The sequence below is a fragment of the Triturus cristatus genome, chromosome 3_1 (assembly GCF_964204655.1).
Source record: "Triturus cristatus chromosome 3_1, aTriCri1.1, whole genome shotgun sequence".
Lineage (NCBI taxonomy): Eukaryota > Metazoa > Chordata > Amphibia > Caudata > Salamandridae > Triturus > Triturus cristatus.
This window is the reverse complement of record NC_140583.1, coordinates 46,421,690-46,448,271: the sequence shown is the minus strand read 5'-3', so window position 1 is coordinate 46,448,271 and position 26,582 is coordinate 46,421,690. Positions and strand designations below refer to the sequence as shown.

Sequence of the window (26,582 nt, the reverse complement as noted above, 5' to 3'; positions counted from 1 at the left end):
CAATATGGTAACAACGTTGTGACTAGGGGTTAGCGTAAATCGCACAATACTCTATAGCGTAATCATGCGTAATTTCCTAAGAATTCAGAGAGTTTACGCTTTAATTTTGCATGAATGGTAATTGTGTGTTTAGCACAATATTTTAGCAGCCCAATGCCCCCTCACTTGTGAAAATGCCACAGAGATGCATTTTGTGCTAAGAACTAATACTAAAGGTAACATAACATGAATAGCGAGTGGCCTGTTGTGTAAGTTATGACTTTGATGTAGCTCTACAAGGCGTGAACTTGGATCAGTGCAACAGCGATTAATGTAAAAGACAAGTTCTTATAGCCCCGCAAGATGTAAATGTACTTATATAGCACGCAAATCACCCCTAGGGGTATCTCAGCGCTGTACTTATACCGTTGTAGGAACCCTTCCTGGCTTTTCTGTGTGAAGTGTCCACTCCTGGGCACCCCCATGGTGAAGCCAGGCATCCCAGCGCTGTTGGGGCCGTTGTGGAGATTAAGCAAGCTATTGCACAGAGATGCAGCGTGGGACCCATGATTAGAATAGGCACTGAGGTGAGAATATCAGGTCCGAGGAATTTATAGCCCGGAACCCTGCTGCGGCGGGAATCGAACCCTGGTCCCGGACCAGTGCTGTGCATCGAGGTTTGCCGCTCTAACCATTGAGCCACACTTCTCCACATTTCAATGCGTAATTGATATAGACAAATTGCTTTTGGATTACTAACAATCCCATGAAGAGATTAGGGGCTCTGTGGAAACAGCAATAAACCGTATTTTATTATATACAGTATCACACACCACACAGGGTACTGAGAAGAATGAACACTTTTGATTCAAAAGTATTTATTACTACTGGAGCAATCTGCTTCCCAGTACATCTAAAACAACTACATAGAATATTATAAAAACAGCAATAAGACACATTATAAATAACGAGAATTATAATTAACATTTCAAGCATTATTTAAATGCCATTTAAACTGTCCACTCTGAACTAACACCCAAACGTCTATTTCCATGCACCATACCATGAGAGAATGGAAAGCAGAGCAACTTGCAGACTAGAGTTTCTTAGCGAGAAGAGAGATACTTCATACATTGTTCACAACTAATGCGGTCTTTATCAGTGCAGGTGTGAAGACAGTGTTCCCAGTGAAGGGTAAGCAGCAGGGGGCAGCATATGTATCAACATCTCCATTTGCGATTCTCAAATAGCGATTTTTTGAGAATCGCTATTTGAGAATTGCAAAATGGGATGTATTTAAAAATTTGCACAAATTTTACGAATTCTTAAAATTCCTTAATTGCGATTAGCAAATTGCGAAATCGCAATTAAGGAATACCTTCCCATTCATTCCTCTGGGCCAGGAGGCCAATAGCAATGAATGGGAAGTCCTTCTCAATTTGCGAATCGCTATTTGCTAATCGCAAATTGAGAATATTTTCAAAGGTGCAAGGGTGTCATGATGACACCCTGATGCACCCCTGAAATCAGCATGTGTGCACATATGGCGCCCATACATGCCCTAAGGGCATGTATGTGCGCCACATGGCACTTTGAAATATGCAAAAAAGTGCTTATTTCAAAGAAATTGCAAATTACCACCAACTTGAAGTTGGTGGTAATTTGCGATTTCTTAAGGAGAAATCGCACAACTTGGGTGCGTGTTACATTGCATTTAAGAAATCGCAATTTGCGATTTCTTAAATGCTTACGCACACTTAAGAAATCGCAAATTTAGCGATTCCTTAAGATTGCGAGGCTGAAATGCCTCATACATCTCATTTTGCGATTTTGTATTCGCAAACGCTGTTTTTTTGCGATTCGCAGCATTTGCGAATACAAAATCGTTTGATACATATGCCCCCAACTGCGGTAGCAGTCAGTCGTTTTTTTCCCAGCACTTGCCTTTATTGGCTTCAGGTGAGATGCATCATTTGTGAAGTGTGCTGGCAGTAGGTGAGACCATCTCTGGCAGAATCTCGGGTGATAATCTGGATGACGGACATCTACTGACAAGTGGTAAAGTGGCAGTCCTTATATACTAGATCTTATCACAAATTGGGCTTCCTACCATAAGTTTAGGAATGTCTGATATAGATTACTTGCATCAAGGTAAGCACCCCAGACTTTATCTATGAACATATAAGGCAAAAGAACATAGATTTAGACGACATTATTATTGGTTATATGTCTGCATGTGTGATATGGTGAGGAGTTAGCATTTGACCCAGACGAATGTTGCATGAGTTGATATCCAGTTCCTAGAAAGATATAGTCAGGCGTTATCAGCATTTAAAAGCAGACATGACAATGATTCTGCATAAAACAGGTAACATGGTGACTACTATTGTTTAAGTTAAGGAAGATGGTGGCGTCCATGAGCTATGATGGAGTCAGGGCCTACATAAAATAGAGTCAGACTTTAGGGACTTAGGGGCAGATCTATATCTGAGATGCGCCACTTTTACGCCGCCGTTGCGTCACTTTTGTGACGCAGCGGCGGTGTAAACCCTGCGTCACGTTGCGCCATATTTACATCGTGACGCATCTATGGAGATGCGTCACGATGTAAAGCCCTGCGCCATGTAAAACCTGCGTCAGGTTTCACGTGGGCGTGTTGACAGAGGGGGGGGCGTTCCCTCGCAGGAACGCTCCTGAAAAGTGACTCAGTCAAATCTATAAGATTTGACTGAGTCACTTTCCCAACGCTGATGCGCCAAAACCTTGCGCCTGCTTGAAGCAGGCGTAAGGCTTGACGCACCATGTTAGGGATAGGGTAGGTTGGAACAGTGCTGGAGTTGCGTCGCGCTTGCGACGCAACTGAAGCACTGCGCCAACCTTACGCCATCGGATGCGTCACGCATCTTTTTACTCCTGCGCCATGATGCGCCGCATTGTAAATGCGGCGCATCATGTGTGGCGCAAGGGTAAACTTGCGTGACGCATCATTCCTGGTGCATCCTTGCTGATTTGCAGGGATGCGCCAGGAAACATAAATCTGCCCCTTAATGTTAGGCTGCTCGCGCTCACTAAATGTGCTCCGGGGATATTGAATTTGATTGTGTTTTATTTGGATTTCGCACCATAGCAGGGCACGGAGTGTGGTTTTGCCAAAAGCCATTATTAATCATATATATTTAATAAAGCAGCCTGTTTGAGCCACTTTTTGGTTGGTCAGACCAAATGCTAGTTGAATCTGGGAGGGTGATGAGCTCTGGGAAAGATGAAACAAGAGCCGAAAGAGGGTCCCAAACCTTCCAGGGAAGACTACTGTAAAGAGTTGGAATAAACTTAACTTTTATTGCTGTAAGTAGTGGCTGAAAGGTTGGGCTTTGTAAATAGAGTTGATGCGTTAATCGATCTTGTAGCCAAACATTGAGATTCATACGACGTACCTCGGAGAATTGTCTTCCCACCTAGCGACCAGCTTCCCTTCTTGTTGATTTTCCTGTTGAAAATCACAACCTTTTTTTGTAAAATTAATAGTAATTTTGTTTTCAGTGCAATACAGATCTAGGTGATTAAGTATCGTTTGGAGTCTAATCCCAGTCAGGTTCAGCAGGACTAAATCATCGGTGTATTGAAATGAGCTCACTTTTGTATCCTCCAGACATTAAGGGTGAGAATTGGATGAATCTAAATAGGTGCTTAGATCTACCAGAAAAAGGTGCAAAAAGAATTAGCGCCGGAACGCAGCCTTGCTTCAGGCCTCTTAGATTAAGATTTTGTCCGTCAGGCATTTGTTTTTGTCCAAGTTTGCCCAATTGTTTGTGTATAAGAGCTGCACAGCGTGCAATTAATTTGAAGAAATGTCCCAGTTAATCAGCTTTTTCCATAGTAGATTTCGGTTGATATGTTCAAAAGCTTGGAAGAAATCCACAGAGCATGTGCATAGAAGTTACACACTTACCCATGATCATTGTAGGTGCTACCAAGTTGTCTACAGTACTGGAGTTTGGTTTAAACCCTGTCGGGTTAAATGGGATCAGATTTTTTTCCTTTCAGCCCATTCTTCCAGATCGGCCTGCAAATACTGTGACCATGAGAGCAATCATGCGGCAGCTATCTAGGGCTGTATAGCGGCCTTTCCTATATATTGGTTGAAAGATGGAGCCACTCGATGATTGCATCTGTCGCAAGGTATGAAAGTGGCAGCTCCAAAAATATCGATCTTCTTTATAGGTGGCCCCGGTGAGGACATTTGTTACATCTACTTTTCCCAATCCCTCTTGTTATTTAACTTTGGGTAAAGGTAAGTGATGTTTCGCATTGGGTATTTGTGCTGCTTGATGCATGCGCTTCTTGCTTGCCATATAGGACACTTATGTATGTCTTCCATGATCTTTCAGGAATGTTGTTGCCGACTGTACACATGGAGTTTCTCTCTAATTGATTTATTAGTGTCCATAAAGATTTTGGATTGTTTGTAAATGCTTGTACTATATCTATCAAATGTTGGTCAGTTTGAGCCCTTTTTGCTTCCCAAATCGATTTCTTGTAATATTTACGCAGATCTCTGAGTTTTTGGTGTGCCTGGGGGCCTGGTTGGAAATTAATAGATTCAAGTTCCTTGTCCAGGGCCCTTCATTGTTGTCTAAAGGTATTTTAATACTAGATTTGATTCTTTGGTCATTGTGAGGGTATACATTTTTTGATTGTTGTTGTTAGCGTGGCTTTAAATTCGTCCTGTTTCATAGTCCAGGCCAAGATTTGATCTTTGTAATCCCAATAACTTGTTGAGGCATTCCTTTTCCAGATCTCATATCTAGTTGTTGACAGTTTATTCCTTCTCATTTTTACCAGTCTTTACCTGTATCTTGTGAGTCAATTGGTTTATAAATCTGACACTTTGCGCTATAATTTATTATACTGATTGCCAGCGCACAGTGATCACTTTCATACCTTACAATTATATTATAGGACAGAATCCTATGGAATAGTGATACAAGTGTATAACCTGCTTTACTAGATTTGCTTGTTACGGTTATCGGGATGTCATCTTGGGTGCGCCCTCACAATGCTTGGAGTCTGAGCGCCTCCAAGGTTTGTAGTAATGCATGATCTGGTTTATTTACTGTACAAATTTAGACATTTTGGAATTCCCCAGTTCATGTCTGTTCTTTTTTGGTTGCCATTTCTCCCCAGATGATTAGCTAATTTTGCATTAAAGTCAAAAGTGACTATACGTGGGATGTCATGGTGTGAGGTTTCCAATTCAATGAGAACTTTTTGTATTCATTTTATATTCCTTTGTTTTTGAGCTGAACTGCGATGAATGTATATATTTAAAATTATAATTGGGCCTGTGGTGCTTTCATAGTTCCAATTGTTGTTATTATTCCTTGTATGGATGTTGCATTAATTGAAAGGCTAGTATAAGAGAAAGGTTAATCTAATAATACTTAAATTGATTGTCTCCCTTTTGGAAGTCCATTTACTTTGATTGTTGTGCAGCGGTGCAGATTTCTACATATCCTTCTAATGGCTATTCTCCTTCGTGCTACGTCTCTTGCAAATATATGATGTCAAAGCTCTTTAAATCATTTTCAAGTTCAGGATCTGTGTGCAATTTTTTATACGTGCAATGTTCCAAGAAACTATAGTTACGGACTTTGCCGCTTTAGCAACTTGTTTTTCTTCACAAACTTTGGTGTTAGCTAGTTTTTGTTCATACAGAAGTTGCTGAATTTGGGGCTTGATTTTCCAAAAAAGGAGTAAAATCATTTTGATCATGTCAAACTATTTTATTTTGATTAAGCGTGGTAGGACTCCCCCGAATTACTCTTAATTATCCAGTATTGGGGTATCTTTCATAGATTCACATGCCTGAATCATTCCCCGTCGTCGTAGTGGGAGTCCCACGCTACATAAATAACAAAGTAGTAAGAAGTAAATATTACATTTTCATAGGCTATTATGGTAGCAACCATATACTCTTTAGCCTATTAGTCTCCTTTTACAAAAAGGACCAAACTGAAAACTCAGCCAATCAGCAACCAGAACCTTCCCAAGAGTGGCTGAGTCCCTCAGATTTTCACCACACTTCGTTTTGTAATGGACTCTTCCTGAGCTCTGATCAGTTTTCTTCAATTTCTCAGATAAGTATCTTTTAGATTTCTTTAAGAAGAATGTCTGATAAAAAAGGATTATTTAGAGCCTGTAAATCCTGTGGGAAGAAGAGGGTGCATGTGGACGATGCACACAAGGATTGTATTTATTGTCCCTATCCCAGCCATGGGATAAAACAATGCAAGATTTGCCGCACCTTCTCAACCAAGACCTTGAGGGATAGAGAAGGAAAACTTCTAATATGGCTAAAAAAGAAGCAATCTGCTTCTTCTGATATGGATAGCCACACGTCCTCTATGTCACTCAAGAGGCCCAGGTCGCCTGAGTGGTCAGCGTGAAGAGAGAAGGAAACATTCCAAAGTCTCTCATGTGACGAAGGAATCTCTTAAAAAGGAGAAACAGCCCAAGGTCTCCTCAGAGATTGGATCCCCTCAGAGTCCAGGAACGTCAAAGGCAAAACCAGTGTCTTCTAGCCATTCCAAAGGTAAAACTGGCCACAAGTCTTCTTCGGGGTCAAGTTCACCATCGACTCCTGTTTCTACTTCGATGACTACTGTGACTCTCTTGTCGTCAAAATCGTCGATGGTGTTTAGCACATCGACAGCAAGTATAAAAGGTTCCATACCGTCGACGCTACCTTTAACATAGACAACTACACCGTCAACGAGAGTAAAGACCTCATCATCGACGAGCCTGTCAGTAAAGCTGTTGTCGACAAAGACATCGATGATAACACCACCGTCGACGATGAGACGGCTGATGCCAAAACCGTCGACGATGACACCATTGTCGATGACGACAATACCACCGTTGACAACGACACCGTCGTCCACTGGAGATGTTCCATTGATGGCAATCTCACCGGCTGTGACCGTACCGTCGACTATCACTGGTTTACCATCGACGGCGGCACCGTCGACGACGAGAATTTCTCCGTCAACGACAACACTAACCTCGAAAAATCCAGTTTATTATGCAGGTCCGTCAACCCCATTCCAGCAATCTGCGCAACCTCAATTCAGGATACCAAAAATGTCTCCGCTACCTCCCAGCCATCTTTTGGATGATGAGGACTCGGATGAGGACGAAGGCCAGTTTCGAGACGCACGTAGTCCTTCTGAACTGAACGTTGAATATCATGAAGAGGATGATAAATGTGATGATGAAGAACAGTATTACCAGCATTTTCCGGCCCCTCCTGTTCAGTACCAAGAATATTTTGAGCAGCCTAGACAGCAGTCTGCGCTATTTCCTGTGGCGTTAATTCTAGACTTTCAGAATATGTTGGCAGACTCTAAGAGAAGGTTTCCTCCTCAAGAGGATTTTGTTGTACCTCCTCCACCTTCGCAGGTAGGTCCTCAAGCACCACTGCCTCCACCTCCTGTCACTCATGGGATGGCACCATGTCCCATGACTCCTCTTCCTCCCAGAGAAGACCCTACTACATCTGAGGAAGAGCAGGAAGAAGGAGAGATACCAGACCCTCCTCCATTAGCGGATTAGTGGGATGACTTCATAGCGCCAACGCCATCCCCACCGCCTCATCATCCTTCGGACTCACCCCCGGAGAATATCGGAGGATTCCATAATATTATGGACAGAGCCGCTAACATGTTTCATCTTCCAACAACTGTGCATGAATTGGACTCTTTCTTTTATGATTTTAAGGACCAGGCAAGAAAGACTGTCAGATCAATACCCATCATTGATCATATTTGGCAAGAAGGAATCAAGGTCATGAACGCACCAGCTTCCGTGGTTCCTGTGCTGCCATGGTTGGATAAAAAATATAGAGCCCCGGAGGACTTTCCTGCGTGTCTTACAAGTCACCCTAAACCGGACTCTGTGATCTCTCAGGCGGCTCAGAGACGATCAAAAAATCCATCTACGCCTAGCATTTCTCCTCCAGACAAGGAAGGTCGACGCCTTGATTGAATTGGAAAAAGATTCTCATCAATGCAGTCTCAGTTAGGGCAGCTTACGCTTCGGCCATTTTAGCCCGTTGTGATAGACCTAATGTAGTCCGATATAGGTTCAATGAAGGATGTCATTCCGGAAGATAGCAAGGAAGAGTTTCTTAAAATACTCACGGAAGGAGAAAGAGCAGTGTCAGAAATAATTGACATTGCTATGGACATTGCCACAACTGGTTTCAGGCAGTTAGCTGGCGCTGCCGTTTTAAGGCGTCAAGGGTGGTTAAAGGCAACAAATTTCCACGCGGAAGATCTTGGATATGGCCTATGATGGTGACAGCCTATTCGGCAGCCATATTGATGAGGCGCTTACCGCCATTAAGAAAGATACTGACACTGCTAAGGTACTTGGAACCCTGCAGTACCGCAAGGTGCCCTTTCGAGGAGCCCGAGGTAGGGGCTTCTCCAATTACAGGGGGACTTACCTACGTTCCCAGTCCTACCACACCTACCAGCCGCAATACCATCCTGGATATCAGCAGCAATCCCACCGCCAAGCGAATACAGCTGGTTTATCCAGGCAAGGCTCCAAATGAAAGCCGGGATCCCAGCCGCAAGCAATGATTGCAACAGGTACCTACCGCTTTTCCTTTCCCCCCGAATGGTGCGACAATCTCTGAGCATATCGACCAGTGGCGAGACATCACTTCAGACAAGTGGGTCCTGGATCTCATCTCTTATGGCCACACATTGGAATTCCTCCAAAAACTTCCCAATACCCCTCCCAGGGGATCGTACACCCCTCACCTTCACTTACTCAAAAAAGAAGCATGTATCATTCTTCAGAAAGGGGCAATAGAAAAGGTCCCTCTTTCCCAAAGGAGGAAAGATTTCTACTCCCGCTTCTTTCTCATTCGCAAAAAGTCGGGAGAGTGGAGGCCTATCCTAGACCTCAGAAAATTGAACACATTTCTAAAGAGTCAAATATTCAGGATGGTTACACTTTTAGACATCCTACGACGCCTCAACAGTGGCAATTTCATAACTTGATTGGATCTCGAGGATGCATAATTTCATGTCCTTACTCATCAGAAACACAGGAAATTCCTAAGGTTCACAGTGGCTGGTACCCACTATCAATTCCGAGTCCTTCCATTTAGCCTCAAATTGTCCCCACGGATATTCACAAAATTCCTAGCTGCAGTGGCAGCAGCCTTGAGAAGCAAAGGTCATCAGGTATTCCCTTACCTCGATGACTGGCTGCTAAAGGTGCCATCTTTTTGCCTAGTTATGGTATGTTATGTTATGGAGACTTGTAGAGCGCACGGCTGCCCCACCAAAGGGACGTCCCGGCACTGAAAACAGACAACTGCAAAGCTGGTAGCAGAACAAGATAGCTTATAACGGAAGAAAGAGGAATGTAGTGGAGAAGACAACAAACAATTGCCTCACTCTTTTTCACAAACTGGGTCACTCAGTCAATTTTCAGAAATCTTCAATTTTCCCAAACTGGATAAGAACATTTCTGAGGGCCAAGCTGGACACCATCCAGAACAGAGCTTTCCTTTCCGAGGAAAGGCAACAAAGGTTACGAGTATTAGCACATGAGGCCTCTTTAATAGGAAGTGCAACGCCAATGGATTCAAACCTCAGGTTCCTTCGACGATGTAATCAATGTCACTTCTCAGATGAAGGAGGCCCTAAGATGGTGGACTCAGACTTCACAGCTATCCCAAGGCCAGTCTTTTCTTCCAGTCATCCCAGATTTTGTTGTAACAACAGATGCTTATATGGAAGGCTGGGGAGGACAGTTACAGGACCTGCAAGTGCATGAGAAGTGGTCCTTGGCTCAGAGGCAGATGTACATAAACAGACTGGAACTGAAAGCCATTTTCTTATCTCTTTGGGCTTTCCTTCCTCGAATACAGGGGTCGTCGGTGTTGATCCGGACGGACAACACCACAAGCATGTTTTATAGCAACAAACAAGGAGGCACAAAATCTCTACCTCTGTCACAGGACGGGCAGCAGTTTTGGAACTGGCTGACTCTCCACCATATTTCCTTGACAGCAGAACATGTCCCGGGTCTCCCGAATACCTTGGCGGATACCTTGAGCAGAACGAGCGACAGCTGTCATGAATGGGAGCTGGAACAAGCACAGCTGTACGATTATTTGCACTCTGGGGGAAAACAGCGCTGGACCTGTTTGCGACCCAGCTGAACTCCAAATGCCAATTCTTCGCAAGCAGATTCCCTCTCCCAAACTCAAGGGGGAATGTTCTTTTGATGTGCTGGTCAGGGATCTATGCATACGCTTTTCCCCCATTCCTCTGATACCCAGGGTCCTCATGAATATGAAATGGGAATGCTGCCGCATTCTGCTGATAGCCACCAGGTGGCCCAGACAGCATTGGTACATGGAAATCCTCCTTCTGTCGGCATCTCAGCCCATCCGTGTGTTGCCGACACCATCGCTGTTGACAAAGAACAAGGGCCAAGTGCGTCACCCGGAGCCAGCATCTCTGCAACTGCATGCTTTGCTCCTGAATTCTTTGAATTTAGAGATTTTAACATTGCACAAGACTGCAAAGACATTATTGGCAAATCTAGGGCTGAAAGCACCAATAAGACTTACAGGCTTAAGTGGAAACATTTCTGTGTATGGTGCAAACACAAGGAGATAGATCCATTTCTCTCTGCTCCAGAGTCGCCCTTCTTCTAGCACTTACTTCGACAAGAAGGGTTAGTGAAATACAGGCCTTCACCATATCCCATGCGTTCTTGCGCTTCACGGATCAAATGGTCATTCTGAGGACGAATCCTAAGTTCATCCCTAAAGTTCCTACGCAATTCCATTTGAATGAGCCACTCATTCTGAGGACTTTCTTCCCTAACCCCTCCACGCCTGCGGAAAGAGCGCTACACACTCTAGACCTAAAGAGATGTCTTACATTTTATTTGCAAAGAACTAAAGACATAAGAAAATCAAATCAATTGTTCATAGCTCATGGTCAAAGCTGTCAAAGCACTGCAGTCTCTAAAGCTACCATAGCCGGGTGGATAGCGAGCGCAATTCAATTTTGCCATGACAAGGCTGGCAAACCATTATCAAGAACTGTGAGACCGCACTCCACTTGAGCAGTTTCAGCATCAACGGCTCTATTTGCCGAGTGCCACTTGAAAAAATCTGCAGAGCTGCGACGTGGAAAACGACACACACGTTTGTGAAGCATTACTGCCCGGAATCATCACAACGTGCTGACGCATCGGTGGGACAGGCAGTGTTGAGGAACCTACTTTGTTAAGGTAAGCCCCTTTCAGGAGAAGTTTTATTAGTTGATGTCTTGGATGCAGTCTATATCTCTTAAATATATCTATGCATATTTATTTTTTTACTTTGCTTGCTAATACTGAATGTATTCTATGCACGGTTTCATGTTCAAATCTTTGATCTTTGGGGGGCGCTAGAGGGCGCACAGCAAGATGGCCGCACCCTAGTGAGGCTCTGCCTGGCTGGGCATCTATCCGACCATTATCTGCCGTAGAAAACCTGTCATCCAGAGGTACTGAAGTTCGCATCCTGTGGGCAAAGCTCTCCTGCCTGCATCGGAGTGCTTCTTGAACGCCAATGAGAGCTGCAACCTCCGCAACCCGAGCACACTTGGTCCCGGCCGCACGCCTGCAAACTGGTGGCGCCCGCAATGCCCTGAGCTCGGCAGCCTAGACTCGAAGGCTGCACCCACCCACAGTCGGCGGGGGCTCGCCTGCTGCCTGCGTCACCGGTAGTGTGGACAGTGGCCCGCAGGAGATCGCCAGTCTGAGAAGAGACGAAGTGCTGAGTTCCTGACGGCGAGAAAGGATCCGCGGCCCGAGGCGACGAGGAGGCCTCTCTTCGACCGGGCTGCCCTGGATGAGCGGTGGAGGAGACTGGCGGCGTCCCAGGTGCCCCCGGTGCTGGCAGTGGTGAGTGGGGCACGGTCTCATGCGGGCCTGTTCTGCGGTGGCGGGTGCGGACCTGATGCGGGGCGCGGCCTGTGCGCCGTCGCTGGTTACGGGTGCGTGCGGGGGGCTCTGTTCCGCATTTACCTGGGCTCCGCCGTATGTGCTGCGAATCTGCTCGCCTCTGTGGCCTATATCCTATCTAGTGACCAAGTGGTACTCCCCAGCTATTGGCCTGCCTCCCACTGTAGTCGAGTGCCTTGGACTATCTCTGTAACGTCGCCCAGGGGCCTGACACTGCATGTGTGCTGCGTTGAGACTTGCCAGCCTGCTTCTGCCTCCGTCTGTACAATGCTGGTTGCCGGCTCTTGGAGCAGGATGTGATCGACGATGTCCCTTCTCCTTGGATGAGCTGCGCTCTCCTATATGGGTGCTGCCCAGTGAGCTGCTTGGCAGTCAACTGGGGATATCATTGGTCGTCCTTACCTTCTATGGCTGGTGTCCTGCCCTGATCACGCGGACCCCTGGCTATGCAATACAACTAGAGTAACTACGCTGATAGCGTTCAACCTGAGACTGCTGGAGTTAGACTCTTGTGCACCTGGTCGAGTTTCTATTTTTGCTGTGATGGGGCTGGACTGGCATGGGCCTTGCTACTGTACTATCCTTTTCTGGTCCCCTCGTGCACCGCTTCGTGGCCTGCCCCTGGAATTCCGGTGGTCCCTCTCTCTTGGTCTCACTGTGTTTATTGGAGACACTGTGGCAGGGGGCCTACGCCATGTGTCACTTTTGTAAAGGAGGGCCATTGTTGGTATACATCTCTGGGGTTGAGTTCTCAATCTCCAGACCATCTTGGTGGAGCAATTCTTCTCTGGGTACAACACTGGACTCACTGGGCTTGTTGCAACACGTACCCCCTCCACACGAACCTCAAGGCCTTAGGGGCCTCTGTCTTGGAGGTGTCTTCCTCGTCTCCATTCCCTTACAGATAGATTGGCTCAGATTAAAGACGCTGCGGGCAGAACCGATAAAACTCAACCTCACCTCATGTTTGAGGTGCTCAAATCCACTAAGACTCCACAAAAGTCGGCCTCTGATTCAGAGACGGATGCCCAGTAGGGGGTCCCTCCACTATTGAGACAACACTGTTGGCCATGCAGCATAGCCTCCAATCAATAGAGGGCACGATTGTGACTGTAAATCACCGTTTGAGCCACGTCATCGCAGCTTGAAACGCAAAACACCCGCATGGGGGAAGTCGAGCAGCCTGTTTCTGTGACAGAGGATGGTCTGAGTGATGTTGCTGTGAAAACTCTTAATGTGGAGAAGGTTCTTTCCCTTATTCAGGCCAAGAATGAGGACCTGGAGGCCCACTCCAGGTATAATAACATTCAAATTGCTGGGCTACCTGAATCAACTAATGTGGGTAAAATGGAGACATTTGTTGAAACCTTGATCAAAGATATTTTTGTCACTGATCAGCTTTCTACTATGTTTATTATTGAATGGGCTCATCTCTCTCTCGCTGCTAGGCCGGTCCCGGGTGCTCCACCTCGCCCCATTATTGCGCGGGTGTTGAAATGTAGGGACAGTGATGTCATTTTACGCATGGGCACTATTGAACATCAGGGCAAAACGCTATCATTCTTCCCAGATTTTACTGTTACTGTACAGGCTGCGCGAAGGGAGTTTGGGGCTGTAAAAAATTTTTTTACAATCTGAGGGGGTTCCTTATGGCATGTTATATCTTGCCCGCCTGTCGATTGGCCCTGAAAAAGACTCAAAAATTTTCAATAATCTAAAGGCGACTCTGGAGCATGCAAAGCATCGAAAGAGGAGGCAACGCGACTCCCGTATACCATCGGATAATGAAGAACAGTAGAACTGTGGGGCATGCTTATATTATTTGTCCTGCCACAAAGCTTTTGTTGAGGTTGCAATTTTTTGATCTGTGCAACGTTCTGACTCCTATATATGTTCCTTGATTCTCTCCAGTGTGCAGGTGGTTACAGCTGAGCCTTTTGATGTATACACGTTTTAATTGCAATGTAAGTTACCTGCTGTATTGTTGTACTAGGCACAGATACTAATTAATGCCCAGCCACCTCCTACCTGATAGGAGTTTAGAAGCACTCTGGGACTACCCCATCTACGTTTCGCTTTATTTTTTCCTAGTTGGGGATGGTTTGGGGGGCTAGGATGGCTTTGGCAAGTTGGGGTTGCTGAAGTGGGAGGGGGGTTGAGGGGTGGAGGGTGAGGGGGGACGTCCAGCACTTTCTCTCTTTGGTTTTGTGGTATTCACCTTTTTTGTTGAATTTGCAGACACATGTCTCTGATATATCCAACTGCCAGGGTTCTTCAACCTATGTTGACTCATTGAGTGATAAAGTGCAGTTCCTAACCTGGAATGTCCTCGGCCTGAACACCTCCAAAAAGATTTGGTCTGTACTGGCTTATTTGGACAGGATGGACGTCCGGATAGCCTTCTCACAGGAAACCCACCTTACAGATTCGTCGGAAAGAAATGTGGGTGGTCGGTGGGCGAGATTTCGAGTGGTGTCCTCATATTCTAGCTATGCACGAGGTGTGATGATTCTGGTTAAACAAGGGGCTCCATTTACGGTCACTCGAACTGAGACAGATGATCAAGGCCGGATAGCACTTGTACATGGTCAGCTGGGTGGAGCAAGTGTGCTTTTGGTGAATGTGTATGGACTGAATGTTGATGACCCGGCTTTCTTTGCGGATGTCTGGCGTCGCATCTCCAGCTTTCCAGATGTGGAGATACTCTTGGGTGGTGACTTTACTGTCTGGCTGGATGTTGCTGTTGATCGTATGGGCAGTGAGAAGTCATGACCTAAGCAGGCTTCTGAGACGTTGCTGGGACTAAGGGATGCAGGACGTTTGCATGATGTGTGGCGTTTGCATCATCCTGGGGTGTGCGGGAGCACCTTTGTTTCCTCTGTTCATGGGACTTGGTCCCGCCTGAATTTCTGGCTTGTCACTGTGGCAGCGTGTACTTGGGCAGCTGGGGTGTACCATTTGGCTCGGACGCTTTCAGACCATTCCTCTGTGCTCCTAGAGCTGCAGGTTCCTGCATGCGAGAGACACCATTTCACATGGCGACTGCAACCAACCTCATTGACTGACTCCGTGTTCAGGCACACAGTTAGGGAGGCCATTCGTAATTTTTTTAAGGAGAATGAGAGCTCAGTTGACAGCGCCGGCGTAATGTGGGAAGCATTTAAGGTAACTATTAGGGGGATCTGTATGGTGGCGCAGGCAGGTGTCTTGAGGGATCTGAGGCGTAGGATTCACTAACTAGATAAGGACATTTCAACTTTAGACCTGCCTATGAGAAGGACTCTTCACCAGCGACACTATCTGCGATCCGCAAATTAGTGACCGAACATAACAACACTGTTGATCAAGAGATGGCTCATAGGTCCAGAAGCAGTAAGGCTAGCTATTACGGTGAGGGGGGTAGGCCCAGCCGCTCACTCGTGCAGAAGTTGGCTGCTCCACGTAGTCAGGAGTATATCACAGAGATGCTTGACAAGGCGGGGGAGGCTCATTTTACCACACCTGAGTTCAGCGGGACTATCCTTGATTTCCACATTAGACTTTGCGAAAATAAGGCTGCGGCACAGCCGGATGACATCCACTCATATTCAATCAATCAATCAATCAGGACATTTATAGAGCGCACTACCTACCCGTAGGGTCTCAAGGCGCTTGGGGGGGGGAGGGGTGTCGCTACTGCTCGAACAGCCAGGTCTTGAGCTTCTTCCTGAAGGAGAGGTGGTCTTGGGTCAGGCGCAGGTCGGCCGGGAGGGAGTTCCAGGTCTTGGCGGCCAGGTAGGAGAAGGACCTTCCTCCTGTAGTGGCTCTGCGGATGCGTGGGACGGCGGCGAGGGCGTGGCTGGCAGATCGGAGGTGGCGTTTGGGAGCGTAGAAGTTGATGCGGTTGTTGAGGTAGCTCGGGCCTTGATCGTGGAGAGCTTTGTGTGCGTGGGTAAGGAGGCGGAAGGTGATTCTCTTGTTGACCGGGAGCCAGTGCAGGTCTCTTAGGTGTCCGGAGATGTGGCTGTGTCGTGGGATGTCGAGGATGAGTCTGGCTGAGGCGTTCTGGATGCGCTGGAGTCTCTTCTGGATCTTGGCGGTGGTTCCGGCGTAGAGTGCGTTGCCGTAGTCCAGTCGGCTGGTGACGAGGGCCTGGGTGACGGTCTTCCTGGTCTCTGTGGGGATCCACCAGAAGATCTTCCGAAGCATGCGCAGGATGTTGAAGCACGACGAGGAGACGGCGTTGACTTGCCTGGTCATGGAGAGGGAGGAGTCCAGGATGAAACCCAGGTTGCGAGCGTGGTCCGTCGGTTTGGGTGCAGTGCCCAGGGCGGGGGGCCACCAGGAGTCGTCCCAGGCGGAGGGCGAGGAGCCCAGGATGAGGACCTCCGTCTTATCTGAGTTCAGTTTCAGGCGGCTCGTCGTCATCCACTCGGCTACCTCTCTCATCCCTTCGTGCAGGTTGGCTCTGGCGGCGGCGGGGTCGTTGGTCAGGGAGAGGATCAGCTGGGTGTCGTCGGCGTAGGAGATTATGTTGAGGTTGTGTTGGCGTGCGATGGCCGCGAGGGGACTCATGTAGACGTTGAAGAGAGTCGGGCTCAGTGAGGATCCTTGAGGGACGCCGCAGATGACTTCGGTGGCCTCTGACTTGTACGGTGGTAGGCGGACTCTTTGTGTTCTTCCGTTGAGGAAGGAGACGATCCAATCCAGTGCCTTCTCCTGGATTCCGACGTTGCTGAGGCGCTGCACTAGGGTGCGGTGGCAGACCGTGTCGAAAGCCGCGGAGAGGTCTAGGAGGATGAGGGCCGCTGTTTCTCCGTTGTCCATCAGGGCTCAGATGTCGTCAGTGGCGGCGATGAGGGCGGTCTCGGTGCTGTGGTTGGCACGGAATCCAGACTGTGATGGGTCGAGGGATCCATTCGTCTCGAGGAAGGTGGCCAGCTGTTTGTTGACGGTCTTCTCGATGACTTTGGCTGGAAACGGGAGTAGAGAGATGGGGCGGTAGTTCTTGAGTTCGGTGGGGTCTGCTGTAGGTTTCTTAAGTAGAGCGCTGAGTTCGGCGTGCTTCCAGCTCTCGGGGAAGGTGGCGGTGTCGAAGGATGTGTTGATGATGTCTCGCAGGTGGGGTGCGATGACAGCGTCGGCTTTGTTGAAGACGTGGTGAGGGCAGGGGTCGGTCGGAGATCCGGAGTGGACGGAGTTCATCATTGGATGACGTCGCCCTTGGGTGCCTGTCCTCGGGTCATAGGCAATATCTTACTCAACCTTTTAATGTGGAGGACGTAAAGCTTGCTATCATGTCTCTCCCCACATTTAAAGCTGAGGGATTGGATGGGCTCCCTAGTGAGTTCTATAAGACCTTTGTGCATGATTTAGCCCCCAGACTCCTTGAGGTCCATGCAGAGGCGTATGATACTGGTCGTCTCTCGCCCTCTTTGAAGGAAGCCCTCTTAGTTATGCTATTAAAGCCTGATATGGCATCTAATCGTTGTGACTCTTATCGGCCCCTTCAATCATTAACATTGACGCTAAGATATTGGCAAAGATGATTGCACTTCGGTTACAGCCTCTGATTCCCCTGCTGGTGCTCCCTGACCAGTCAGGTTTTGTGCCTGCCCAGTCTACCACGCATAATCTATGAATGTTCTTCGCCACCCTACATTACTTTGACTCTGACTTTCAAGCCGTAGCGTTGTTGCTTGATGCTGCAAAAGCTTTTGATTCCCTCCAGTGGGCTTATATGTTTACTGTACTCACAAGAATGGGCCTCCCCCCATTTTTTCTCCAGTGGATCAGGGTGCTGTATACCAAGCGTGTTGCCAGAGTTTGCGTTAATGGCTGGGTGTCTTTGGCCTTTCCTATTGGCAGGGGCACATGGCAGGATTGCCCCCTGTCACCGATGCTTTTTGCATTGGCACTGGAGCCTATCGCCTGCAAGCTGCGCCAGCTGCATGCATCGGCTGCACTGCATTTCAGGCAGCGACCGCTTGTGGTCTCGCTTTATGCTGATGACATGCTATTATACGTCCGCGAGCCTGCAACATACCTTCCGGAATTGCTCCGCGAATTTGATAAATTCGAAGGCTTCCCGGCTTAGGGATCAATTGGGCTAAATTGACGGTGTTTCCACTGACGGCAGGCACTTGTGAGGCTGAACTGGACTTCCTTCTGTCCTGGACCTGGGACCCGGGAACCGGTAAAATACCTGGGGGTTTGGTTATACAGGGATCCCGATCAGGTAATCTCCATTAGCTATGGTCGTACTATCACACAGATTATAGATAAGGCTGAGCGTTGAACCCGGTTGTCCCTGTTGCTTGTGGATCACATTGTGGTGACAAAAATGTCTATTTTACCCAAATTACTATATTTGTTTGTAAATATTCCCATTAGTCTGAATATCTCTACCTTTAAGGTGCTACAATCGGCCCTATTGTTGTTTGTCTGGGGGGGCAAGAAGCCTTGCTGTAGCTGGGATACTCTTGTACAATCATTTGATCAGGGTGGGTTCGAGGCACCTGACATACGTCTCTACTATTTGTGCGCTCAGGCACACTTTACGCATTATTGTTTTTTTTCGCAACGGTTTCTATCCCATACGGCGATAGAGGCGGGTGCAATTCTCCCACTGCCGCTTGTGGTGGCAGCACTTTTGGGTGGAGGTGGGGGCCCCAGGACAAAAATTAACCCAGTGCGGTGCACTGCCTGGGCCTGGTGGGCCCTTGCTAGAAGGGCACGGGTGGACTAACTGTATGCTCCAAAGTTACCAATAGCGACGCATCCAGATTCTCGGCGGCACAGGAGCGCTCCACTCTATGCGTGCTGCAGGCAGTGGGGGTTACGCAGATGGGCGTCCGATACAAACAGGTCCAGTTCCGCCCGCTGTCAGACCTGAAGGTATTGGTACATTTTGCATGTGCAGCAGTTACATTCCACAGTTAATTAGACAAAGATTAAACAACTCACCTTGAAACAACAGGAAACAAAGTTGTGAACTCTTTTAACAACGCTGTGAGCAATACCTGGTACCGATATTAACACTATCCGCAGGGGTGTGACTGCTGATTAGGAAACTTTCTAGTAGGTTGGGAGGGTATCGTAGCTTTGCAGAGCTGTGATTGGTAGCGCATGATGTCAGTGGTTTGCAGAGCTGTGATTGGTAGCGCTTGATGTCAGCATGATGGCCGTCCTTTGCTGTTATAGCGGTGAGCATATCATTTTTTTTTACGTTTAATGCGCCTGCGCACCCAACATCCACCGAAACATGCATGCGCAAAGCGAGGGAAACGTGTAAGGGAGATATAGATAGACGGGTGCGGATATGGATAGAACACCAACGCAGCCGCTCTGGGACATGTGAAGCATGCGATCTGCTGCAGATCCTTGTTTCAGGTGGAGCACTAGTCCCTGGAGTTGCCTCACGCTGTGCTACGCCCCTCCAGACAAGTGGTGCCATGAGTGCAACCCTTGAGTGGCCACTGGCTGGTGGTCGGAGCAGGCCCGCCAGGCTGGGATGGAGCGACTCAAGGGGGCAGATTTAAAAGAACTGGTGCATCTCTGCACATTATGAGAGATGCGTCAGTTAAATTGCTTCACGTAAAAATAAACCTTGCCCCACCATGGATGCGTTGCATTTACAATGCAGTGCACTGTGATGCATTGATAGACAGATGCGTGATGCATCTCTTGGTGTAATGCAGCGCATTGCTGGAGTCATGTGGCAAGCACGACGCAACTCCAGCAATGCCTATTCTAATATGGTGAGTCACTCCTTACGCCTGCTTCAAGCAGGCGTAAGGTTTTGATGCAGTGGCGTCGTAAAAGTGACTCAGTAAAATCTTGTAGATTTCACTGCGTCACTTTTATGAGGTTTTCTCACATCGGAACGCCCACCCTGCATACATTATGCCTGACGCAGGTATAATGTAGCGCAGGGCTTTACAACGTGATGCATCTCCCTAGAGGCCTTACGTTGTAAATATGTCGCAACATGGCGCATTGTTTACGACGCCGCTGCGTCACAAAAGTGACGCAAAGGCGCCGTAAAGTCGTCGCACGGGGCTTGTAAATCTGCCCCAAGATGTTTACCTGCACTGCGGAGAGCTATGGCTCTCTATCCTGCCAGCCCTCCGCAGCCACCGGATTTTGCCAAACTGACTAATTTTGTTTTTGGGAACTTGGGAGCTGCACCTGATTGTGTGGCTTCATCCTGGCCAGTGCGGGCGGCTTAGCGAAGTGCTGTTGAAAGCGGAGTGCTGCGAGCCAGACCCAGCTGAGTGAGGAGTCCGGACCGGGGTGCCTCGGTCAGGGCTCCCCGTCTGCCTCCCTGACAGCCTCAGACCTCATGAACTGCAGCAGCAGGGTGCAAGCCTGGCTGAAGATCGCGGGGCGCCCTCCCCGGCCGCTCCAGGACAGGGAGCTTAGACAGCCGCGTCACGCACTCTTCACTGAAGTCTGATTCCAAAACACGCTGGTCACTTTCAAGATGAGGAAGGATTCACAGGTTAATCAAAATGCGCTTCTCAATGATTCCTACCTTTTATATTCCTCGTGTTTTCACTCATCCGAAAAGCGCTTCAAGACCTCGTCGACGGTAGTGAGCGCTATATAAATACTCTTACAATTACAATCTGAGGGTTTGCAGCATGTGCATTAACCATACTACACTGCCCTTCCAGTTAAATTAAGGTATAGTGACAACCAGAGGCATGTTTTCTTAAAGTTAATTTATATTTCTGACGCACAAAACGCCAGCGACATTCCATTTAACGGGCTTTGCATCAGTTTCAGCATATTTTTAGAGCCTCTCCATGCAGGTCATTTCAGGTTCTTTATTGATTAATTTCACACTTGAAAAACTGTCACTCTAAGTCTCACACATTTGGCTGGTAAATGTCACTTATGACTTGCCCTAAATCATGTAAATATTACTGATAAGCAATCTGAAAACTTGACAGCTATGACCGGTGAGGCGATTCTATGTCTAGCATTTTTGTTTTGCAGTTTTTTGCAGCGCAAACTCGAACCGAAAGTATTGGTGCGCTTTTCATGACCTACAGTTACATTACACACGCAAGGGGCGATTCGTGGATTGGCCCAGAATCACAGGAGTTGAGCAGACCCCGAGACCTGAATCTGCCCTTTCCCATCCAGTATTTCACTTGATCTCTTCCCATATGGAACAGATTTGAGTTTGTGATGCAAGCTTTTGATTGATTCCTGCAGATATTCATATTCAAACACGCCTGGGGAACCAAGCATGATTCCAAAACCGGACCCGACAGTAGCAATTGGACAGCGGGATGGACTCAGTAACCTGGACGTGGCTAAAGTCAACAAGCTGTACAACTGCAGTAAGTGCTATCCTCTCATAATTAAACATAGCAGCTACATGTAGGAGCGAGTCTTTGTTGTTGTGCTAACTTATCATAGCGCTGGGCTGCGTTACGAATAGCCCTCTGCACCACTCCTGATCTATGAATTGGGCTCAAGACAAAATGGCGGCGTACACGGACACAAACATGGCCTCCCTCATCAATAATAATGACGCTTGTATCAGCTGAGTGCAGCAAATTGAAAGCAACATCAGTGGCGGGTGGGAGCCTGCAGGTGCCCTTCGTACCTTGGGATGGCAATCTGCTTCAGCCAGAGCCAGACGTTTGCACATGCGCAGTGAAAGTTGTACAAAAAGGGTAGCTTTCAGTTGGTGAATGGTTACCGGCTGTTCTGGTGAAGCAGTAAACATTGGTAGTTTCAGGCAGCCCTTCCAAGTCCAGGAGAGGTCACAAAGGTTTTGTCCATTGCGGTATGAGTTGCCAGGAGGGAGGATGCCCCTGTTGGTGCCACCTTTCTCTTGTGACGCATAAAGAGCTTGCAATATGTGTATGCGTTGGGGCTCGCAGCAGCAGTCGCCGATGGCAATCAATATTTATACGTGGCAAATTCTAACAGAACTTTCAAAATCCGCTGCAAGGTGTGACTGTGTCTTTGTGAATGTAAATCTATTTCATAATGCCAATGGGACATCTACTCAATGGTGGCATGGGGGGTCTGTTAGCAGCAGGGGAAAGGAGAACTATGGATGGTGAGGTGCAAACGTAGAGGGCGATAAGACAGGTGGTCCCAGGTGGCATACACAGGAGAAGAGGTGAGAAAGCCTCCTCTGGGCCGCTGCTTACTACCTACAATTCTGGCCACGTCAAGCACGCTCCCAACCAGGTACCGTCCTATACCCTTCATGGTGCACTGTGATTGGCTCTTGAAGAAGTCTAGTATAATGTGCGTTGAATGTCCAGCTGTTTCCAGCTGCTGGAGTATAGTAGACTCATGGAATTCATCAAATAAGTGTGGCCTCTATCATCTCACATGCCACGATAAACTGTTTCTGAATGAAATGAAACCTTTGACATGTCCATCAAAAGAGGCACAAAGATGAACCACTATGGATCACACAGAAACAGTGTGAACACATGCTACATCATGTGTGTGAAGTACACCTTTAAATATGTTTGTGCTATATGATATAGAGCCAAGGGCTTTACAGAAAACATTTCTCACTGGTGGTAGTATCTCAAACATGAGGTGGTATACATCTAATATTATGGTGTGTAGTGTTTGGTGAAGATGGGTTTACAGATTACAAAAACCTGAACACGATGACATGTAATTGTATCTGTCAGATCCAATAACGTCATCATATTTATTAAATGTTTACATTATACATATATACAGTTTGAGGCATAGGCAGACAAAGAGTACACATTCAGAAAGTCATTTTTCCACCAATGATCTATTTAAAATGGTCAAGTACACAATTTAAGAGCGCACATAATTTTATAATTCTCTAAAATATGAATTTATATTCCTAAATCAATTCACTCACATGCAACATTACACCAGTATTGTGTTATATTACATGAAAGTAAATATGTTCCCTTAGGCGTTGTGAGGAAATGGGCTGTATTAAATGGTGTGGTGATGCGACCTTGCCGTGTACTACACTTACCAACCCCTTTAGGTGAAGTAGGTTTCATCTGCAAAACCCTCAACTCAACCCTCGGTAGCTATGGCACCGAGCAGCTTACACAGAGGAACAAGTGTGAAGCACTTAAACAGCACCAAACCAATTGGAGAAGAAATCAACATGACACTCAAGAAATTTGACACCACTTTATAAAAAAGACTGTATTTTTATAAGAATTTAGACACTAGAATGAAAAAACCCAACTGTAGGGTTCAAGAGATACACATTTTACAAGTAATGTTAAACCAAAGCAATTTCACTCAACCGTGAAAAAGCCTTGGCAAAGTCAACAAATCAGACACTTAGAAACACAGCAAGGAAAACTCAGGCAAGTGTCAGTGCGGTTTGTTAGAAGTACTTGGGCTGACCTGCTCCGGCAGGTAGCTAGTAAAGAGGACCAGAAATGTCCTCAATAACAGTTACCTCCACAGGAGAAGCAGTCCTTCAGCAGTTCCAGGCACTTTATATGCGCTGCAGTTGCTCTAAAGATGCTGTGAATTGAATGCGGTTGGCAGGGATATTCCTGCAGGGATTCCTTGATCCATGAAGATAGTAAGGGGGTACTGGTTGCAGGGTTGATGTTGAAAAAGCCCTGTCTGGTCTGGCTGAAGTCCGGTCGCCATTGGACTACCAGTTGTTAATTGTTGCAATCACAGGCCAATAATTTCTGCATCAATAACTCACCTTCTCAGGGTCCCAGCAACTGTCCAACAGCACTCCCGGATTCAACAAATTCGGGTACAACTCTGTGTGTTGGGTCTGTGGTCCTTGGTGCGGCACGGCTGCAGTGGTGCGGCTTGAAGACTTGGGGCTACCAACTTGCCCCAGCAGGCTTCTTCAGCTGTTGTGATCCTGTGCTGCAAACAGGAGGCCAATCAGTTGGCCCTTGGAGTTCTCTTGGCTTGACTCGGCTCTTGGAGGTGACTTCTTCTTGAGCAGAACACAACAGGCATAGTCCCTCTCTTTGCTGGCCTCCTGGTGCAGTAGGTACCATCTTCAGCGGTGCAGCCTCTCTTTGCTGGTCCCACGGTGCAGCGGGCAGTCCTTCTTCAGCCCTTCTTCCAAGGTGGTTCAGATCTGAGTGCCAGGGGTGTCCTATTTATATTACAAAATGCCTTCAGTGTAGCATGCAGTTGGTAGCCAAAGGGCTACCAGGTTACTCCAGTACTGGAACTTTCATAGATTCACATGCTTGAATTATTCCCCATCGTCGAGATGGGAGTCCCCGGTAAATCAAAATAGCAATGCAAAGCTATCATAAACTAGAAACTAGGCCTAGACCCATTTCAGTTTTATAATATATCCACCTCTTTTTGTAAAAGAGACCAAATAAAACACACAACCAATCAGAACAGCCTCACCCTTTAGAACCTTCCTGAGAGAACCTCAGACCTTCAGATTTTCTACTGCATGTTGTGCTAGGGAGTCTCCACTGAGCTCTGCTCAGTTTTTTCCTTATTCACTACTCTTGTGAGATATATTCACCTAATTTTCATCAGATTTCTCTTCAACCTGGTTTTTTCTCAACCTCTTGATGGCAGGCAAGGAAAAAAAGGGCCTTTTTAGAGCTAGTGCCACCTGCTCTAGGAAAAGGCTTTATGAGGATGACCCTCACAAGGACTGCATTTACTGCCTGTATCCTGACCACAGAGCCAAGGATTGTAAGGTATGTCGTACCTTTTCCACCAAGACCTTGAGGGATCGTGAGGGACGTCTCCTTACCTGGCTCCAGAATATGAAGTCAAGGAGAGAGCCGGTCTCTAGTGTAGACAGTGATGAGGCCTCATCTGCTTCGTTTTCTAAAAGATCTGCTTAAGAGGGGAAGACCTGAACCCAATTCCTCAGAAGAGCGTACTCAAAAAGCCTTCAAAAAGACATCCCATGGGTCTGTCAGGCTTAGTCCTACCAAATCTCCTCACCTAGGTGAAAAGGAGAGGAAAGGACTTATGACAGGAGATGCTGGAGTAGAAAAAGGTGAGCTCCATCCCTCCTTCTTCTCCTCCTGAAGGAAGGAAGTCTTTCAAAAAGCCTTCTTCTGTTCCTCTCGAGGAAAAGCAGCATAGGAAATTGCCATCCTTAACGAGAATGTCGTCGACATCGTCGACGAAGAAACCAGAATCTATATCGTCGACACGAAGTGACAGAGATCAGTCTCCTCAGCTTCCTGCAGTTCCGACGACTGGATCGTTGTCGAAAGCTTTGACGGTGTCAACGAAGGTGGTTCTACTCCATCGCCGATGGACGCGACGACGGCAGTGACGACAAAACTGCCAACGCCAACACTGATGACGACGAAGACGGCGTCATCAGCGACGCACGTTTATCTGGAAAGTAAAAACGAGTTTTTAGCATTTTTAGCATTTGTGTGCTGTGGATTGTATTACATTTGTTTATATAGTAATTTTAGCTTCATTTAATAGTATCGCTATGTCTGCTTTCTAAAAATTGATCCTTCAATCTGCACTTTGCATGTCCTGCACTTTGCCCAATTCTTGAAGTGTAAAACGAAAAAACGAATTTCATTCTAGTTATAGCAGACATCTATACTCTGCTTTCTTCGTGCATAATTTGTTTTTGAAGAGCAGTCTCTTACTACTCTTCTGGGCGGGCTTGAGGGTGACACTAGAGGCCGCCATCTTAGGCAGGCAGCGCTCTAGTTTCTACAGGGGAATGCTCACAAATCGGAGCACTGCACGGACGTGCCGCTGGCGCGCCAAAGGCGCGCCCAAGGCAAGTCTGTTTGCACCCATCCGCGCCCCGGGAGCGACCAGCGCCAGCCATGCTGCCGGATTGCTTTCGGAGGCGCCTTGTCCAGGTCTCACTTACAGCCACAAGGAGCTGTATGCTCTTCGCTATAGCGGCGGTAAGTGTGCCGGCATATGGGTTATTAAAGATGATTTGCATATGACCTGCGATAACTGTAATTACTGCTTACATACTAATGGGATTAATCCCAAATGTCAGGTTCCTCACACACCTAACCCTACTAGAGAGCACACCATTCAGGCTGCATTAATTAATGCTCGTTCTATGGTTAAACACGCCCAGGAAATATTTGAACTGCTCTCAGATGAACAATTGGATTTATTTTTTATCACCGAAACTTGGCTCAGCGAGTTCTCTAACCTCACTATTGAATTTGCGATCCCGAGGGGGTATAAGATTTCTAGGGCTGACCGCAAAACAGGAAGGGGGGGGTGTTGCCATTGTGTTCAGAGATAATTGGACCCTTTGGCGGGGCGAGATCCTTACGGTTGGAGAAGGTGAAGCGCTTGACTTCTCTATTATTATCTCACCGCATTTTATGCTGGGTGGCATGGTGGTCTATCGACCCCCGGTCCCCTCCTGAGACTTTCTAAAAGCCTTAGATGAAATTGTTGTTCCTCAAATGTTGCAATTTTCTAAGTTTCTCCTCCTTGGGGATTTTAACATTCATACTGACTGTGAAGAGGGGAGGGATACTAAGGAGCTTTATGACTCGCTGAACATCGCCCAACTCACTCAATGGGTGAATGCCCCTACACATCAGGGAGGGCATACTTTAGATTTGATTTGC

The 26,582-nt window shown here is 47.2% G+C and overlaps 1 protein-coding gene across 1 annotated transcript in view; it reads left to right on the top strand.

Annotated features, from left to right (window-relative positions):
* LOC146859668 (astacin-like metalloendopeptidase) overlaps positions 1 to 26,582 on the top strand; it is a 311,371-nt gene that overhangs the window by 164,132 nt on the left and 120,657 nt on the right. The window contains exon 6 of the mRNA XM_085645618.1: positions 21,229 to 21,356. Within this exon, the coding sequence (XP_085501744.1) occupies positions 21,229 to 21,356 (128 nt within the window). The remainder of the gene's footprint in view (positions 1 to 21,228; positions 21,357 to 26,582) is intronic.